The sequence below is a fragment of the Podarcis bocagei genome (assembly GCF_964188305.1).
Source record: "Podarcis bocagei genome assembly, chromosome: 8".
In the NCBI taxonomy this organism is placed as follows: Eukaryota; Metazoa; Chordata; class Lepidosauria; order Squamata; family Lacertidae; genus Podarcis; species Podarcis bocagei.
Genome location: NC_138133.1, coordinates 6086516 through 6106998, shown reverse-complemented (window position 1 = coordinate 6106998; position 20483 = coordinate 6086516). Strand labels below are relative to the sequence as shown.

Sequence of the window (20483 nt, the reverse complement as noted above, 5' to 3'; positions counted from 1 at the left end):
CCCCTGTGGTTGCAGAGTGCCAGAGGCTGCACCCTGGGGTCCCCTGATTCATAGGTGGTTGGTGTTGAAGCTGCTGTGGAAAGAGGGGGTCCAAAATGGCAGCATACCTTTATTTCGAAGTTACTTAGTTCTTTTCTAGCCCACCTTTTCATGTGCATGGCAAAATGTGGCAACCCTAATCTAACAGTACAATACATAGTAAATCATTAAGGAAAATAAATAGTCCTCTAAGAACAGATAAACAATAATGGCCAGTTAATTTTTTTTATTAAAACACAGCTATGAAAAAATAAGGTCAACTAAATAGACACAAATGCCTATCCTATTTCATTTTTAAAGACTTAAATAAAAGGTGTTTTTTTGGCTTTCTGTGGAGGATTATCTTGGAGAGATTTTGCAGTGCTGGAGTCTGGGCACCTCCTTTGAGTTCCCTTCAAACACTTATGAACTACTGGGGCAGAGAGGAGGGCCTGACTTGAAGATCTCAGCATATGGGCAGGTAACTTATTCTTCAGCAGTTTAGAGCTTTAGGAGTCATAACAAACACTTTGAATTGTGCATAGATGGACAGCTGCAAAGTCACAGGCTCTCCAACTAGGCCCTGTCAACATCCTGCCTGCAGTATTTAAAGCCATCTAGGTTTAAACCATAGGGGCAATTTAAGGAAACTGATACATACTGTACTTGATGCAACTGCTGGTTTTGTGGGGGGGGGGGAGCTTTGGCTGGAAATCTAAACCAGCCTTGGCCCCATGTCTGACCTGCAGTATTATCCTGGACTATTAAGAGGCATGTTGCATGTTAACTCTGTCAGCCAGACTCGGCCTTTTGTTTCCACAAGCAACACTCCGCTGCGGCTCCTCCAGGCTGTATTGGACTCTACTGGCATTAGAATTTGCACAAGCAGAGCTAGATTTAGAAGTTAAAAAGAGCAAGACTCCAGCCCTTTATTGCGGCTGTTTGTTTAGGCATGGACATGCTGCTGCTGCTCTATCTCAGTGCCGCTACATTCCCCTCCCCACCCGCTTTCTCTATTGAATTTTACAGGTACAGTGGTGCCCTGCAAGACGAACGCCTCGCAAGACGGAAAACCCGCTAGACGAAAGGGTTTTCCGTTTTGGAGGCGCTTCGCAAAACGAATTTCCCTATGGGCTTCCTTCGCAAGACGAAAGCCCATAGGGAAATCTCCGGGACAGCGGGGAAGCGCAGCGCGTCTTCCCCACTGTCCTCGGACCTCCTCCGAAGGCTGGCGGTGGGGCGGAAAGACCTCTCCCCGCCGCCAGCCTTCGGAAGGCTGCTCTGAAGCCTGGCGGTGGGGCAGAGAGACCTCCTCCCGCCGCCAGGGTTCGGAAGGATGCTCCGAAGGCTGGCGGCGGGAGGAGGGCTCTCCGCCCCACCGCCAGGCTTCGGAAGGCTGCTCCAAAGCCTGGCAGTGGGGCGGAGAGACCTTCTCCCCGCGCCAGCCTTCGGATGGCTGTCCTGAAGACTTGCGGTGGGAGGAGGGTTTTCCTTCCCACCGCCAACATTCAGAATGCTGTTCTGAATGTTGGCGGTGGGGAGGAAAAACCCTCCTCCCACCGCAAGCCCCGGGAACAGAGGAGAAGCGCTGCGCCCCTTCCCCTCTGTTCCCGTACCTGTCCTGAAGGCTTGCGGTGGGGAGAAAAGCCCTTCTCCGCACCGCCAGCCTGGCAAGCGGTTTCCATAGGAACACATTAATTGATTTTCAATGCATTCCTATGGGAAACGGTGCTTCGCAAGACGAAAAACTCGCAAGAAGAAAAAACTTGCGGAACGAATTAATTTCGTCTTACGAGGCACCACTGTAGCTGCTTCCTCGGCCCCTGGGGATGTTTTAAAATGGGTTTTTCCTCTCGGGACCCGGAAATCTCTTTCTGCGATGCCTCACTTTCCTTTCCTTATCTCTGTGGCTTCGGAAGGGAGAGCAGCGGAAGTTCTGCCTCATTACCAAAAATGCCCACCTTAGAGATAGAAAGTGTAGAGGCACCATAGGCTTCAAAGAGATACACATTTCGTTTTTGATGGGGGAAATTCTGTTTTTACATTGTGAAGGCGGAAAACCGCATCTATCATAAAATAGGATAAGGCGAAATGCCGAATTTGAGGGCTGGCTTTGGAAATGCTTTAAACGGTGACTGGAAAAAACCAAAACCCAATACAATAGCGCAGCTCTGAATGAGCAGCAACGGCTCCCAGCCTCTACTCAGATCTTAGTTTGAGTGAAAAAAAAGTTTTAAAACATTTGAAAGGGCATGTCTGATAGGGTTGCCACATTTTGAAGAGCAAAAAAGAAGGACAATATGACGGCCATTGATAGCAAATAAATGCATTTTTTCTCAAATTTTACTCCTGAAAAAGAGGGCGTGTCCTGGAAAAAGAGGACACATGGCAACACTTCTACATGCCTTGACAATAGTCCCCTGGCTTCTGCATGCAACTCGGCAAGGAGTTTTGTGGCAAAATTTTTGACTTTTGCTGCAAGAGATATTTGACTGGAAATAAACTAATCTCAGCCTAACCCCTCCGCCCCCACAATCTGCAACAACGTTAGACAGTAGACAATGTTGTTCAGAGAGAGTGATAGGAGCTGAAAGAAAGCTTGTTCAAATAAAGTTCTTTGTTTTATAATAATGTGCCGGCGGGGGAGTTTGGTTTTTGTTATTGCTATGCTATATATATATAGCGGTATACAAATTTAACAATAATAGTAATATTTTTTTTAAGCCACATTTCCGCCCCCACCCTTGGGACCTTTGCTGCCACTTTCTCTTTCTCCAAGTCGCAAAGAACCGCTGGCAGGCGAGGAGACAGAGAAAGATAGCGCCGAAAGGATCTTGGAAGTTGTTTCTCGGAGCTCACATGCCCCCTTCTACACTATTTTCCTATCTCTGCGCTCTCCTGGTTTCCAACCAATCGCCTTCTTCTCCCGCTGCTGCGGGCGAGGGAGCCGAGGGGGCGTGGCTGCGTCTCACGTGCGACGTCGCCGGCGCGGTGGGCGTGGCGCTGTTTCCTGGGAGGCGGGCCGGCGCGCGGAGCAGCCACTGTGACGGAGGGCGGAGCCCGGCTGAGGCGGAGCTCGGCAGGCGCGGCTGCCCGGCCGTTGAGAGGTCCCGTCGGGTGGGCGTCGAGCGCCGTTGCTGTCAGGAGCCGCCCGCCCGCCTCGCTCTGCCGCTCGCTGACTGACTGACTGACTGACTGAGTGCGCCGGGGGAGGAGAGCCCAGCTGCCCCCGTCCTGGTCGCGGCGGCGGCGAGGGGCGGACTTCGCGCCCCGCCATGGAGGGCAGCGGCGGGGGACCCTCGCGCGGGACCGGCCGCGAGAGGAAGAAGAGCAAGGTCCCCGCCGACGAGGCCCCCGCGACGGCCGTGCCTGGAGGAGACCCCGGAGGAGGAGGCGGAGGAGGCGGCGGGAAGTCCCGCAAATTCGTGAGTGTCTCCTGAGGGGCCGGGCGGGAGGGAGGGGGAAGGACCTGCCGGGGCCGCACCTGCCCGGCCGGCGCCGCCTCGTCCTCTGCCTCGTCCCGCGCTGGCCGGGGAAAGGCGGGCAGAAGCGGCCCCGGCCTCCGTCTCCGTCCCGCGCAGGTGTCCCGCCGGCGGCATCTCCCTCGGGCAGCGGGGGGAGAGGGGGGGCGTTGGCGGCCCCCGGATGCCGGATCCGTCCCTCTCAGCCCGGCCGGAGCTGGAGGTGCCCGGCAGAAGTTCTCCCTTCCTTCCCCTCCGCACGTGCAGGGCTCCCTGCCTGACCCCTCGCCCCGCTCCCTTTCCTTTGGGTGCGCGCAGGCGTGCGTGAGAATTAATTGGAAAACAAGAGTGGTCTACCAAAAAACAGGCGGAATAATGAAGCCGTGGCTTCTATACGATAACAAAGCCATGACTGTAAAAGACACGGCAAGTTTTGAAACCAGAATAGAGTAGACTGAGACAGATTTTTTTCTATAGAAAAAAACAACACCACCTCATGCAGGCTTTCTTAAACACCTGGGTAGTCTTGCATCTAAATAGGAAGGTCTTCAGCAGGCACCAAAAAGAACACCGTGAAAGGCACCTAACCGACACCATTAAGCAATATTTAGGTGCCATTAGTTTCTGCTTGTGTGTAGAGGGCTTGGATCAGGAAGAAGGCAGGCTTGATTTTGGATGGGGGGGTTGAGCCAAGTTTTTCCATATAGAAGAGACTCCAGTTTCTGATCTCTCCCTCTCCAGTTAAAAGGACCTTGGAAGAGGGAGGGCAGGAGGCTGTGAAAGACCCTCTGCTTTTTAGGCCCTCAGAGCAGCTGCTAATTGGAGGAAAATGCTGGGTTTTTGCCACTATAGGTGAAATTGAAAATAAATGCCCCTCTCCTCCCCACCCTGTCTCCTCCTCCTCCTCTGCCGGGTGCCAGGTGAGCAGTGGCAGATGGGCGGCTACCTCGCCTCATGGGTGGGCTTGCCCTGTGACCAGGGCCATTATAACATCTGAGCAGATAAGCCAGTGAGATGACAAGGGACAGAAGGTAGAACAAGGAGCAATACTCTTGTAAAAAACCAACAACAGTAGCATGCTTGAAATTTACTTGGGGAATGGAAAGACTTTCAACTAAAAGTGTTCAAGCTCTTTGCTCAGTCATTGGTATCAAGTGAGCAGTCTCATTGCACTGTAGGCAGGATCCTATCATTCTCCCCACTAAGAAAGATGCTTGGGTGTTTGGTTGGTGTAGCAAGCTAACTTATGTGGTGCTACTTATTTTGAACCAGTATTAAGAAGACTCAAGTGACTGAATTTGTGCTTGGTGACTTGAATGTCATGTGGCTCCACATGAGCTACATTTACAGTAAGCTTTGCAACTTTCCGTTTCTCTAGTTTCAGGGCAAATTCTTTGCTTAATAACTGTCTTTTACCTGTTAGAGCCTGGGATGCTTAAGGCCGCAGTGCAGCACACACCTATAGCTTTATTAAATGGGAAGCCTGAAATTTAGGACCCACTCCAATCTGATTCCAAATTTCTGTACTTGTTTTGTACCACAAGTGACATGTTTTGTACCCCCCCCCCAAGCTGAGTAATAAACTGGGGGCCACAAGTACCCCCCCAACCCAGTATTGTCTGATTCACTCCAAACAAGTGCCACAAGCTCACACCTATCTGTGTGAAAGCCCCATTGAGTACAGTGGGATTTGCTTCTGAGTAAAAGCTGCTCTGTAAATGTGCCAATAGGGAGAGAATTGGAATAGTAGTCTCTATGAGATCACAAAGCTGTGCAGAAAACATTGGGGTGGGGGGGAATTCCGCTGTGTATAAATCAAATTGGTTTGTCATGGTAGGTTCTTCAGGACTTCAGAGAAAGAGAAAAGGGTTAAACACACCTCGCTGCACATTGCTGTCCTGAACTTGATTTCCTCTCCTCTCCCTTTACAGTTGTGAAAAAGATTCTGGTAACTTGAACTAGCCTCAGTGTAGTTTGGCCCTGCAGTGTAGTTTGGCTTGATTGCAGAAATAGGAGACTTGTAATTCCTTTTTTGCTGAACTAACAGATACACTTTTAAAATTGTATATCGTTGTAGATCATTTTAGTATAACTTTGTGAAAGAATGTAAGAGAAAGCTATCACTCACTGCTTCCTTTGAAGAAGTATGGCTAAACTGGTTTTAGCTTCTCATTTGGTCTATTCTTGAAGAGTTTTGTCACTTCTGTGTTTCCGGGGGGGGGGGGGGAATCAAGATTTGATAGTGTTTTGTGCATGTACAGACTTGTGTTTGGTTGAAAATATTCTTAGAAGTATAATTTATGGGTTCAGCAGAGCAGTATTTCTTTTACAAAGCAGCAAAAGGTGGGCAGGAATTTGAGTCAAGTGTGGAAAGCTTCATTGCCTTTGGGTATGTCCTGTACTCCTGAGAGGAGTCTTGGTTCAGAAAGAACTCTTGTTCATTCGTCTTGCCCATACTGGCTCAGGGTAGTTGGCAGTCCCAATCAAATCAAATACAATTAATTACAAAAAGGGAGGGAAAATCTTTTAACCTCTAAAAACTTCATAGCAAAAAATACTTTATCAACCAAGTAAGTTCTATAATCCAGTGGACAAGAAAATAATAATCAACATTAACTTGGATATTCCAAATAACCTTCGTCCTGCAAAAGTCTGAGTAAACTGATATGTGTTCAGGCTGAAAGGTGTGTCAACAAGGAGGACAAACATACTTCCATGGGAAGAGAATTCCACAAATGGAGTGCTGCCACAGAGAAGACCCTGTCTTGCACCATGCATAATGGGTCATGCCTGTATATTTGCAGTGCAAAAGCCTCTGATTATTGTGTTGCAACAGGCATGGTTTTAGATATTGTAGTTAGGGAAGTGTTAGGATTGTCGCTTTTTAACCTGTTAACTAGTGATGTGGATATGTAGCTTGTGGAAGTAGCTTTGAGAGGTAAACTACCAGTTTCCGGGATTCTTTAGGGGAAGCCTTAAATGAATGGTGTGGATTTGACCTTGGTGCGACTGTTCAGCAGGTGATATTAAGCCCGCTGCTGGAAACTGGCAAGTTGAATTCCCATTTCTTTATAATGATAGAAATAATATTCCTCACTTGCCTAGATTATAAGCAGTTTTATAGCAGAGGTGTCTCAGTTAGGAAATAGTTAAGAATTTGATGAAAATATCAAAGTGGAATATTGACCTGACTATTTATGTTAAAGTTTAAGCTTTTTATAGGTTTTTTAACTGGGGTGTTTAACTTCCGGTGGTGACTTCTCTTGCTGTCTTTTGTGAATGTGCATAGAGAGCAGCCATAAAATGTATGCTAATGGGCATCTTTTTAATGTGCTTAGGCTCCAGTTTCAAATGTACAAACATGGTGCACATAGCTTGACCTATTAAAATTGACAGTCATATCAAAAGATGTCAAGTATTTATTTCCTATGTGTAACGAGACCATTCTGTAAGGATCTGTTTAAGCACTTTTAGTTGCAGATTGACTTGCATTTGGTCTGTTTTGTCCTATTCTTGGATAATTTAACAAAAGTTTATATCTGAGGGAAAGGAAGTAAAAGTTCACAATTACATCCGGTTTTTCTTTTTCAGCAATATATTAACAAATTAGGAGAACAACAGAAGCAGTAAACTTTAGAGTTTTCATTTCTAAAAACAATGAAACTAAATTATCAGGTTGTGTGTATTAACTTGGGATATTCAAGATAACCCACATTTAAGAAGAGAAAACTTCAGAATGATGCTAATGGATGTGCATTGGAACAGTCCATCAAATTATACTTTATCTCTAGATGCTTTTGAAATCGATTAGATAAAATGTGTGCATGTCCCAAATGCCTTTATCGTACTTGCTCCTATTTTTAAGGGCAGAGCAATTGACTAGGTGATCTTTTGAAGGTTGTGTGCTTTGATGCTTGCATTCATCTGAAAATAGACTAAGCTCAGAAGAAGATGAAAGAACTCTTTGGTAATGTGTAGGAGAAAGCTACACGGTGGGGTTGGGTTTTTTTTTTGCCATCGTTACAATTATTATTTAAATTTCACTTCTTTCTTAGTTCAGGGTGACCTATGTGGGGCTTTCCCCCTTTTACCTTCACTACTGCCCTATAAAGTAGGTTAGGTAAAGGGACCCCTGACCATTAGGTCCAGTTGCGGATGACTCTGGGGTTGCGGCACTCATCTCTCTTTACTGGCCGAGGGAGCCGACGTACAGCTTCCGGGTCATGTGGCCAGCATGACTAAGCCACTTCTGGCAAACCAGAGCAGCGCACGGAAACACCATTTACCTTCCCACTGGAGCGGTACCTATTTATCTACTTGCACTTTGACGTGCTTTCGAACTGCTAGGTTGGCAGGAGCAGGGACTGAGCAACGGGAGCTCACCTTGTTGCGGGGATTCAAACCTCCGACCTTCTGATCGGCAAGTCCTAGGCTCTGTGGTTTAGACCGCAGTGCCACCTGCGTTAGGTGAGGTAGGTTAGGTGAGGAGAAAACGTCTGGCTTAATGTGGTTTACCGGTCAGCAGTGATTAGAGCCCAGACCTTTCCACTTAAAAGCCAACCACCCAATTCACTGCATCACACCTGCTCTCAGTGTGTGTGTGTGTGTGTGTGTGTGTGTGTGTGTGTGTGTGTGTGTATGTGTGTTGGATTTGATTTAAATCACTAGTCAATAAGACTTGATTTAAATCATTATTATTATTATTTTTACAAAAAGACTCACTCTTGCTGGTATAATCTTAATATTTACAACCAGATGAAGGTTTCATTTTTGGAATAATAAATTTTCAGAGTAGTTTTTACAGTTATATCAAAAATTACTGATTTGGTTATACTATTAGAAATACATAGACAGATAATTATGAAATTATAGTGAGGTTTAAGAAGTTAACTGTTTATATTTGGACAATTTTTCTGCTGTACAGTGGTACCTCAGGTTGAGAACTTAATTTGTTCTGGAGGTTTGTTCTTAACCTGAAACTGTTCTTAACCTGAAGACCACTTTAGCTAATGGGGCCTCACACTGCCGCTGCGTGATTTCTGTTCTCATCCTGAAGCAAAGTTCTTAACCCGAAGTACTATTTCTGGGTTAGTGGAGTCTGTAACCTGAAGTGTCTGTAACCCGAGGTACCACTGTACTTTATTGGAAGGAGAAAAATAATCATTTCCTTAATAACAATTTAAACATTTTATTTAACTAAAGCAATAACATTATAGCATATGTATCCATGTTTGTTGACTGATGGTTAAACAATTTAAAAAAAAAACTTATACTGAGTTTTAGCACACATGAAAAACTTAAAACAAATCCTTATTTCCTGATGAATTAGCCTTTGGACTATAATGTAACTTAAATAGAAAACTTTCTCTAGAAAGATTTTTTCCTCCAAAAGCATTTTATTTTAAAAATCTGATTTAAATAAATAAAATCTGATTTTTTTGATTTGATTTTTCTAAAAAAAAATCAGCGATTTTTATCCACCCTGATTTACATGTCCTGTACACCATGAAAATGCCTGGCTGTACATATCTGTAGTGCTCTTGGGGGTTAACGCAGATAAAGGGGTCAAGTGTAGGAGTTACCACAGACTGACCTGTCTTATCATATTACATCCTTTAACATTTGAAGAGTATCATCTCTTCAGCCTATTATAAACAGACATCAGTGGCTGCAGAATACTTGTAGTGATCATCAACAAGTGGAAACAATGGCACAAGAGTCTTTCTGCCTCTCTGTGTTGAACTTCTACCACACACACAGTTGAGGACTGAAATAGATAAGACTTCTATATTAAAAGTGCATATTTCATTACTGGCCACTTCAGTAAAAATGTAAAGCTCTTCAAGCAGAAAAGAGCCTCTTATCCTTGTCAGATGTAAAATATTTCTTCTGTGAGTTACCCTAGTTGCTGCAAACTGAGTATTAATAATAGTCACAGTAATATTTTCAAAATACTGATGATATTGTCAACAAAAACAAAGCTTTTGACTGACTGTACATTGGGCCTAAGTCACTAGTAGTGTTTGATGAAATAAATTACAGTGGTGCCCTGCAAGACGAATGCCTCGCAAGACGGAAAACTTGCTAGACGAAAGAGTTTTCCGTTTTGGAGGTGCTTCGCAAAACGAATCTCCTATGGGCTTGCTTCGCAAGACGACAATGTCTTGCGAGTTCCTGCTGGGTCCCCCCCCCCTTTTTCTAAGCCGCTAAGCCGCTTATCAGCTGATCTGATAAGTTGATAAGCCGCTAATAGCGCTAATCCGCTAATCCGTCAATGGGCTTGCTTCGCAAGACGAAAAAACCGCTAGACGAAGAGAATCACAGAACGGATTCTTTTTGTCTTCCGAGGCACCACTGTACAGTGGAACCTCGGAAGTCAAATGCAATCTGTTCTGGAATGACGTTGGACTTCTGAAACATTCGAATTCTGAAGCGCGGCTTCCAGTTGGCTGACAGCTAGGCTTTTTGCAGATGGGAAGCCCTGTTGGACGTTCAGGTTCCAAGGAACTTTCGAAAACTGGAACACTTCCGGAATGTCGACGTCTAGAAGCCGAAACATTCGGGAACAGAGTGGTTTGAGAACCGAGGTTCCACTGTATTATCTTATCTTTCTGAGATGTTGCCATGCTGTTAAGGGGAAAGGCTTAAATGAAACTTTGTTTAGAATGCACTGGGGCCCTGTTGATAGGTTTTATATTATTGCTCTTTGCTAAGTGCTTTAATTCTGTTGGAGCCACTCCTAAGAATAAGAGGAGGGAAAGCCTGTTTATACCTGATGGTTCTGAAAGGAGTGTTTGCTTCTGAGGCTAGAAGGGGTGGTCGTGGACAGCCAGGTACATTTGCCCCAGGCCTTGGAGGGCTAAGCTGCTCAGGACCCCCCACCAAAGGCATGCTGCACTTATCCTGTCATGCCAAGAGCAAGACTCCTGTCCCGGGCCTCAGACAAGCTCTGCACAGGCCTGCTAGGAGGTATATGTAGTCCTCATAATTGTCTCACAAAGATGCCTATCTCCAAGTGACCAGCCCTAACCCAGTTTACATTGCCTTAGAGTATTTGAGAGACTCACTAAGCAGTTCTTGGAGAGTGTTATCTCTGCATTAAAACTGTGCTTGCACGTCAGGTAAGTAAAACTGCACATGATTGGGGCAGCAGTTGCTGTGATTGAACATTCTGGGGCTAATGAGCAACTGGGATTTCTTAATTCTTCCTTTTACAGAGTTAGTTAATATAGCCACAATGGAAGGATATGCTGCTTTTATTTTAATAGGGTTTTTAGAGTGCCCAGCTAGATGATAGAAAACAGCTACATTTGTTTATTCACACATCTGTCTCAATCACATATAAAGTTGGGTGGTGGTGCTTTACACTTCTGATATCTGAGCTGAACTAGGGAGAATAATTTGTGGAGTGATGGAGTGCTTGGGATGGTAAAGGTAAAAGCTCCCTTGATGGTTAAGTCCAGTGAAAGGCAACTATGGAGTGTGGTGCTCATTCCACTTTCTGGCTGAAGGAGCCAGCGTTTATCTGCAGATAGCTTTCTGGGTCATGTGGTCAGCATGACTAAACAGCTTTTGGCACAACGGGACACAGTGACAGAAGCCAGAGCGCACAGAAATACCTCTTACCTTCCTTCTGCACCAATACCTACCGTATTTTTCGCCCCATAAGACGCACTTTTTCCCCTCCAAAAATGAAGGGGAAATGTGCCTGCGTCTTATGGGGCGAATGCAGGCTTTCGCTGAAGCCTGGAGAGCGAGGGGGGTCGGTGCGTACCGACCCCTCTCGCTCTCCAGGCTTCAGGAAGCTCTGCGCAACCCTCGGGAGACGGCTCCGAGGGTTGCGCAGAGCTGCCTGCAATCCCGGGACGAGCGCAGCTCTGCCCGGCCACCGGGAGCCTGGGGAGAAGCTCCACCCCGCTCCCGGTGGCCCTGCAGAGCTGCCTGCGCTCCTGGGACCAGCGCAGCTCTGCCTGGCCACCGGGAGCCGGGGGAGAAGCTCCGCCCCGCTCCCGGTGGCCGTGCACAGCTGCCTGCGCTCCTGGGACCAGCGCAGCTCTGCCCGGCCACCGGGAACCGGGGGAGAAGCTCCGCCCCGCTCCCGGTGGCCGTGCAGAGCTGCCTGCGCTCCTGGGACCAGCGCAGCTCTGCCCGGCCACCGGGAGCCGGGGGAGAAGCTCCGCCCCGCTCCCGGTGGCCCTGCAGAGCTGCCTGCGCTCCTGGGACCAGCGCAGCTCTGCCCGGCCACCGGGAGCCGGGGGAGAAGCTCCGCCCCGCTCCCGGTGGCCCTGCAGAGCTGCCTGCGCTCCTGGGACCAGCGCAGCTCTGCCCGGCCACCGGGAGCCGGGGGAGAAGCTCCGCCCCGCTCCCGGTGGCCCTGCAGAGCTGCCTGCGCTCCTGGGACCAGCGCAGCTCTGCCCGGCCACCGGGAGCCGGGGGAGAAGCTCCGCCCCGCTCCCGGTGGCCCTGCAGAGCTGCCTGCGCTCCTGGGACCAGCGCAGCTCTGCGCCGCCATCCCGAGCGGGGCGCTAAGTCCCGCCCCGCTCGGGATGGCGGCACAGAGCTGCCTGCCGTCGCGGGACCGCAGGCAGCTCTACGCCGCCATCCCAAGCGGTGCGCTAAGTCCCGCCCCGCTCGGGATGGCACAGATCTGCCTGCCGTCGCGGGACCGCAGGCAGGTCTACGCCGCCATCCCGAGCGGTGCGCTAAGTCCCGCCCCGCTCGGGATGGCGGCAGAGATCTGCCTGCCGTCGCGGGACCGCAGGCAGGTCTACGCCGCCATCCCGAGCGGTGCGCTAAGTCCCGCCCCGCTCGGGATGGCGGCACAGATCTGCCTGCCGTCGCGGGACCGCAGGCAGGTCTACGCTGCCATCCCGAGCGGTGCGCTAAGTCCCGCCCCGCTCGGGATGGCGGCAGAGATCTGCCTGCCGTCGCGGGACCGCAGGCAGGTCTACGCCGCCATCACGAGCGGGGCGATAAGTCCCGCCCCGCTCGGGATGGCGGCACAGAGCTGCCTGCCATCGCGGGACTGGTGCACTTCTCCCCATCGCCAGCCCCACAAGCTCGGGGGACAGCGGGGAGGCAGAGCGTGCCTTCCCACTGTTCCCCGACCTGGTTCTTCCAGCCCCGCACCTGGGGGGGAAATAATTTTTTTTTTCTTTATTTCCCCCCCAAAAAACTAGGTGCGTCTTATGGGCCGGAGCGTCTTATGGGGCGCAAAATACGGTATTTATCTACTTGCACTGGTGTGATTTCGAACTTCTAGATTGGCAGGAGCTGGGACAGAGCAACGGGAGGTCACCCCGTTGCATGGATTCAAACTGCTGACCTTCCAATCGGCAAGCCCAAGAGGCTCAGTGGTTTAGACCACAGTGCCACCCGCGTCCTGCTTGGGATGATAAGGCTGGGATAGGGAGGGTACAGCTGCTTTTTATCCATGTGTCAAAACCTTATGAGTGAGACAGGCATGTGAACAGCAAACCTGGCTTTTTGCTGGTTGATCCTGGGTACAATTGCAAATGAGGTTCCTTCCTCCACACATTTGATCCAGTAATTGCCTGCTCCTAATTATTGAGTTGCAGTGTATGGAAACATGTCTCTTCCTTAGCCCTGCAGCAGCTGTCTTTTCAGATGTGACGAACTGTGGTGGATCGGGAGATGAGAGCTGTTCAGGGATCACTAGCAAGAGAAGCATTGATGAGGGATAAGCCTTGTCATTTACACAATAGATCATAGGCAGGCAAAGTAAGGTCCAGGGGCCAGGTCTGGCCCGATTGCCGCCTTAATCCGGCCCGCGGATGGTCCTGGAATCAGCATGTTTTTACATGAGTAGAATGTGCCCTTTTATTTAAAATGCATCTCTGGGTTATTTGTGGGGTATAGGAATTTGTTCATTCCACACACACACACACACACACACACACGAATATACCGTATTTTTTGCACCATAACACTCACTTTTTTCCTCCTAAAAAGTAAGGGGAAATGTCTGTGCGTGTTATGGAGGGAATGCCTACGGGTGGCATGCCTACGGATTTTCCTCTAAAAACTATGTGCGTGTTATGGTTGGGTGCGTGTTATAGAGCGAAAAATACGGTGTGTGTGTGTGTGTGTGTGTGTGTATATATATATATATATATATATATGTGTGTGTGTGTGTGTGTGTGTGTGTGTGTGTGATGCAAGCAAATTTTGATTCTCCAAGTGTGGCTCAGGGAAATGTTTGAGAGCCCCTGCATTGGATGATTATCTCTTACTTATTTTCTGTGGTGAGGTGCTGCTCCATTGTGAGTGTACTGGCAGGTTTAGGTCTCCTTTGAAGGCAGATGAGATGGAGAGCAGGGAAACCTGTCATCCAGTTAGGAGCTCAGAGCCTGGGCAGTAGCTCCTACAGTTGCGGATTCCAGCTGGATCAAGCAGGACTGGTGGGCAGGCTGGAGAACAAACTTGGCAGCAACTGCAGTGGCTGCAATTGGCAGGGAGCAGTGAAGTGGAAATGTAGAAAAGCAGCCTAATGGTTCATTTCAGCAATGAGTTGGCCTGACTGAGGGAGTGTGTGAGGCCTAGAAAGGTTTGGAGGTGTGGAACCTTTCCCCCTCACATACATCTGTATTTGGGTGTGGGAAAGGGAGAAGCAGCTGCCCAATCACAGCCATGCTTGCCCTCCAGACCAGGATTGTGAACCATCTTCAAATTGTGGTTTGCAGTCCTGATCTGGAGAGCACGTGCAATTAATTGCCAGTTTTGACAAAATAGTTTGCAGTTTGTACGGAAAGGGGAGCAACTACAGTACAGTGGTACCTCGGGTTAAGAACTTAATTCGTTCTGGAGGTCCGTTCTTAACCTGAAACTGTTCTTAACCTGAAGCACCACTTTAGCTAATGGGGCCTCTTGCTGCTGCCATGCCGCCGGAGCACAATTTCTGTTCTCATCCTGAAGCAAAGTCCTTAACCTGAGTTACTATTTCTGGGTTAGCAGAGTCTGTAACCTGAAGCATCTGTAACCTGAAGCGTATGTAACTCGAGGTACCACTGTAATTGAAGAGGACCATGTGAGAAGGCAGGGGCAGGGGAATTGATGAGCAAAAGGCTTGTTTCCATAGTATGAAATATTTGGGGTTCCAACTGAACCAAGTTAGCATGTATGATAACTACTGGATAGTTCAGTATTGTTTAATTCAGTCTTCAGATTATTATATGCCCTTAATGCTGTGATGTGGTAGGCTTCAAGCACGTTGGCTTTTTTCTTTCTTACGGGGGGGGGGGGGGGCTGGAAGAAGCTGGAAAGTAGGATTGTTGCTTGTGGTATGTGCTTGTGTCTGGAATCCTTCTGCCATTTTCTAAATAGACATTGCATCTTTTGTCACATTTTTCTGTTATTGGGTCAGGGTGGCGCTGTGGTCTAAAACCACTGAGCCTCTTGGGCTTGCTGATCGGAAGGTTGGCAGTTTGAATACCTGTGATGGGGTGAGCTCCCGTTGCTGTGTCCCAGCTCCTGCCAGCCTAGCAGTTTGAAAGCACACCAGTGCAAGTAGATAAAGAGGTACCACTGTGGTGGGAAGGTAAATGGTGTTTCCATGCACTTTGGCACTCATCACAGTGTTCTGTTGCACTAGAAGCGGTTTAGTCATGCTGGCCACATGATCCAGAAAGCTTTCTGTGAACAAACACCAGCTCCCTTGGCCTGAAAGCAAGATGAGCGCTACAACCCCATAGTGGCCTATGACTGGATTTAACCATCATTAGGTCCTTTACCTATTACCTATATAGAGAAGATAGTTTGTAAGGCCTGTTAATATTAACAGCTTGATTTTGCACTGCAGCACCCGTGGCTTCTATTTTTGGGGTGGTATTGAATGCTAGTCCTGCTCAGAGTAGACCCATTTACATTAATAGACATGCACTACTTAGGTTTATTCATTTCAGTGGGTCTACTGTGAGTAGAACCAAATTGAATACAACCCATAATTCTGATGTGTTTTTCCTGTTTCCTCTCCTTTTCCTAATAGGCAAAAACTCAGATATGGTCAGGTAACAGCTTTGTGCTCCAGTCCTTAACCCTGGATATTTTGTAGTAATTGTTCGGATATAATTTAAGTCATTTTAATTTTTTAAAAAACATCAAGTGGTACAAGTTAATCAAGATAAGCAGAATGGTCACATTCATATAATCAAATCCTCACTTAAGCCAGGTCAGGTTTTACTCTCCCCTTCACACGAACAGCAAAATCAAACAAGGAAGTTGCTCTTAACCAAAGCATCCTGTTATAGGCATAGCAGGAAGTATGGTTAATGACTTCAAGACAAGCCTGCAATCAGAAGGCAAATTTAAGCCGTTACTAGGTGACTTGATTTCCAGTAAAGTGGATGGAAGGAAGTTCATGAGGAAAACTTTCTTTCCCCTGAAAAGTCTTTCCAGGGCACTGGGAGCCCCTCCTGAACAATTGGGATTGAGCAGGGGAAGCTTCTGGGGTGTGGGAGGGCAGTCACTGGAAATCAGACAACATTATCCCAAATGTGATGGATTCCACTCCTTTCCTAGCAGATCCCTGAACACCATCCTACATTGTTCTGGGGGGCCCTTTGGCAGCCAGTGCATTTTGAAGATCTGATAAACAAGCATTGCGTATATTTCCAGTTTCCCCAAAACACCTTTTTAAAGGTGGTTGTTCCAACAGCTTTGACACTTCTGGAAATGTTACATATAAGACCATGATATGAGAGAGGCTTTCTTGATTTATTTGATTCCAAGTATCAGGAGAGGTATGGTCTGGTGGTGGCACAAGGAATAGTCTGCTTGGCATCAAAGTGGCTTCTGATTTGAACCTCACACATCTGACATCTGTAGTAGACTATAAAGTTTGCCATCTCTGTCAGTTTAAATTATAGCCAAGTAGCAAAATTGCTCCAAAAGCATCTCTGATCATTATTTAAATGTTTTAGACTTAATAGAAAAACTGGAAGAATGAGATATCAATACAGTCATACCTCTCGTTACGTTTGCTTCATGATACGTTTTTTCAGGTTGTGTCACGTGGTGACCCGGAAGTACCAGAAAGGGTTACTTCCCGGGTTTTGCCTCTCTTGCATGCGCAGACGTGCAAAATGATGTCACGTGCATGTGCAGAAGTGGAGAATCGCGACCCATGGGTGCGCAGACGCGGGTTGCGTTCCTTTCACATTGCAAATGGGGCTGTGGAACGGATCCTGTTCGCAACCAGAGGTACCACTGTAATTTCATTGCGAAATGTTTCATTGATGGCTTGGGAGACTTCTCTATCTATAATGCTTCTGCCAGTTTTATTGGAAACATTTAACTAGGTCCCTTCTGGTATGCACTGCTCCCCGCCAATTTAAAAGGCCACGGATTGTTTAATTAGCCGAAGGCCTCGGAGAAGAAGAGTGTTTTTGTCTGGTGCCTAAAGGTGCCAGGCAAGCCTCCTTGAGGAGAGTATTCCACACTTAAACATTTCTTAAATAAACCAGCCACATATATATTTTTATGTTTTTAATTTAGTAATATTCAGTTTAATAAGTATATATTACAAATATTGCAGCCCCCGCTCACAGATGACTGAGATGTTGTCAGAAATGTTACATGGTTAATCCAGAGCATAACAACAACAACTAAATGGAAGCAGTTTCTTAATAACATTTACACATTCATTCAGCCCTTCTAAGTTTTCAAAGTGCTTCTCATGGATTATTATCTAGCTGCAATTTTTACAATAACGGCGTGCCCTAAGTTCATATTATCTCCCATATGCCATATGGAGAGGCTGGGAGAGAATAATTTGCCAAAAGCTACTTAGTGAGTTCATGGCAAAGGCAAGATCTGATTTTTATCCACAATGGTGCACCAGCTCCTACAATGATCTACACATTACCCACAAGAAATCAGCATCCTATTACTGTACAGTGATACCTCCGGTTGCAGACGGGATCCACTCCGGAGGTTTCCGCAACCTGAGGACCGCTTCCGCGCATGTGCGCACAGCGAAACCCGGTCAAATACTTCTGGGTTTGCCGCTTTCGCATCCTGAAGTTTACGTAAGCAGAGGGTTACGTAACCAGAGGTACAGTGGTGCCTCACAAGACGAAAAGAATCCGTTCTGTGATTCTCTTTGTTTAGCGGTTTTTTCGTCTTGCGAAGCAAGCCCATTGACGGATTAGCGCTATTAGCAGCTTTTAGCGGCTTATCTGCTGATCGGATCAGTTGATAAGCGGCTTAGCGGCTTAGAAAAGGGGGGGGGGGAACCAGCAGGAACTCGCAAGACATTGTCGTCTTGCGAAGCAAGCCCATAGGAAATTCGTTTTGCGAAGCACCTCCAAAACGGAAAACTCTTTCGTCTAGCGAGTTTTCCGTCTTGCGAGGCATTCGTCTTGCGGGGCACCACTGTACTACAGTATTTTTTCATGGAGTTTCAGTTTAAAAATAAAAATAATAAACTGGGTTGTTTTAAACCAAACCACTGTGCACATGGAACGACTTCTGTGGTGCAATGGAACATGCCTTCCTTCCCCACCCTGATCTGATTTAGGGAAGTGGGGGCTGCACAGCAAACCAAGTTTCATTGTGCCTGCAGAAGCCACCCCATGCACATAGTGATTTAACTGGATGCAATCCATTGTTCAGTTAGTAATACACATAGATATTATGATGATGATGATGACTTTGCTTGTTTCAACTTGTATATATTATGCATTTAGTATATTACTAATTGAAATGACTAAAGCACTGCACACATGGAATGACATTTTCTAGGGAAACCTGCCTAGAAAACTTTTTTTGGGTGACTTTCCCTAGTATGCTTGTGTGCATATATTATGTAAGAACATAGTCCTTTAGTGTGCAAAAAATTGCATATTAAGTTTTCAGCACCTTCACTTTTTAAATTTTTTAAAATACTATAAGGAAGTATATGTGGTTGTGTTGTCACATCCCTAAAAATATTTTCATTACATCAAGTATGAGTTTTTCCTCTCATCAAATTATTTTAGTTCAAATATTTTTGGCTATTGAGAAAGTTTTCTTGGCTATTATAAAAGCTTTCCTTTTAATTTAAAAGAAGTATTTCAGGTATCTGCTGAAAAACTCATAAAACCAATATTCAAGTGTAGTAATAGGATAGCACTTGCTACTTCTTTTCTCTGGATTACTAAACAAGCAGCACTCTTAGGACCAAACACCTAGCCTTCCAAGCAATATCTGTACAACATAGCCTTTGTACAGCACAGCCATTGACTCCTCTTGCTTGTCGCTTGCCCCAGATTCTTCCAAACTTAGTGAAATAAATGCTTGAAAACATGCATGCACTCACATAATTAACATGTGAAATGACTGAGGTTTTGAATGATGTATTAAGATTATAGATTCATCCTGGATATGTAAATCCATTTGTTTTCTGAAGATCAAAACTGATTTCTGATATAACACTTTCTTAGGAGATTCCCAGTAAATATGAAACAGCTTCACTCCAATATTCCATAATATCTAACGGATGTTTTTCATTGTTGTGTAAATTCTGTTTAACCAAATATCATTTAAACATAATAATATGGAAACCTTTCCTTAATGTTTATTTTATGGTGTCAAATTAGGTACAGTTTGCCAAAACCACCTCCATATGCTATTTGATACAAACCTTACAAAATCTCTTTCCTGTTTCTCTTGATAAATCCTAGGTTTTTATCTAGATATTTCCTTAAAACTTGCCCAACAGCGCTTTTGAGGTGTTAAAATCAACCAATAAGAATCTGTTTTGTCTTGTAGCAGACCAAGCATTCTTAATAGTGTATCTATTTCAGGTTCATTATGCCATATGCTAATTTTTATCATCCACTTTCCCTGTCTCAGGACCCTGGACCTAGATGTACATAATACAGCAGGTATTTGTGACTGTGTGTGTAAGAGAGAGAGAGATTGAATTGCTGTATAGGTTCACACCCATTGCCTTTGCCTTGGCGGCATTCAGGAGTCACTGTTCAAATACCTTCTCCTCCCCCAGGGAGATTTAAAGTGGAACTCTTTGTACAGTTTCTGAATGTTTTGTTTGTGGATCTTGCAAAGGAAAAGGGACCGTGAGTGTGTGTCCAGCAATACTAGTTTGCAGTAAAAAGTCTGGCATGTGGAGATTCATGGCCTTCAGCTTTCTCTTCCTTTCTGCAGAGTGAATGCTCCTCATTGGGTCTCCTGTGAGAGAGAGACTACTCCTAGGTGTTGAAGGACAGCTTTCCAAACATAACTTTCTCAAGCCACATGGGAGAGACTTGCGAAAGTTTACTTTGAATTAAAGATTTCATCCTTATATTTATGTGATGTGCTTTGCACCCGGCAGGGGTCCTGAGAAGTGGGAGCAGAATGCTATTCTGATGTGTAGATGTTTTATCTTGACTATGTAGTACATTGCCCTGAGCTCCACTTATATAATAAAAATATAAGAATGTCATCATGCTGCATTTGCTGGACCATACACAGGTGCTGCTGCATACTATAGCATGATAGGCAGCCTAGGTGAGCTGTGGACAGGCTGCAACAGCCCCCAGTTTCACTGGATCTTCAGCCTTCCAGGTCTGGAACCCCTGCGATTAAGATCCCGAGGCTGCCATGCATTGCTACTGGTCATCTTCCTCCTCTCCACTCACCTTGGGGACCTGCTGCTTCTGCTGCCACTACCTGGCCTCCAGCAGGAGGGGGAGCTTGGGAACAAGGAAGCTAGTCACAAGTGGTGGCCAGTTGGCCTTGTAATTTTTTCATGCAGCCACCAGTTCCCAGGCTGGCTTGCTACAGCTTCTGACTGCTTTCCTCTTTCCCATGCATTTCCTCTGCCAGATCATCGTAATGGTGTACTGGTGAGGGCATGAGAAGCTCTAAGCCTTTTATGATCCTCCCTGCCCTCTTCCCTTGTACCGCCAACATGAGGGAGAGGCAAAGGAGAAGCAGGATCGGTAAAGACTATGAGGAGCTCCCAAGGGGAGCAAGAGTGGCTGCATCTAGTATATAATATAT

General features: G+C 46.6%; 1 protein-coding gene across 2 annotated transcripts in view; it reads left to right on the top strand.

The window, feature by feature from the left end:
- Positions 1-3084: 3084 nt before the first annotated feature.
- Positions 3085-20483, top strand: part of LOC308593683 (protein diaphanous homolog 1-like) — an 81782-nt gene continuing 64383 nt past the window's right edge. Inside the window, exon 1 of one of the 2 annotated variants that reach the window (XM_081206212.1) lies at positions 3085-3443. In XM_081206212.1, coding sequence (XP_081062338.1) covers positions 3294-3443 — 150 coding nt within the window. In that variant the 5' untranslated portion in view covers positions 3085-3293. The remainder of the gene's footprint in view (positions 3444-20483) is intronic. The other variant, XM_081206213.1, reaches the window with a different exon arrangement.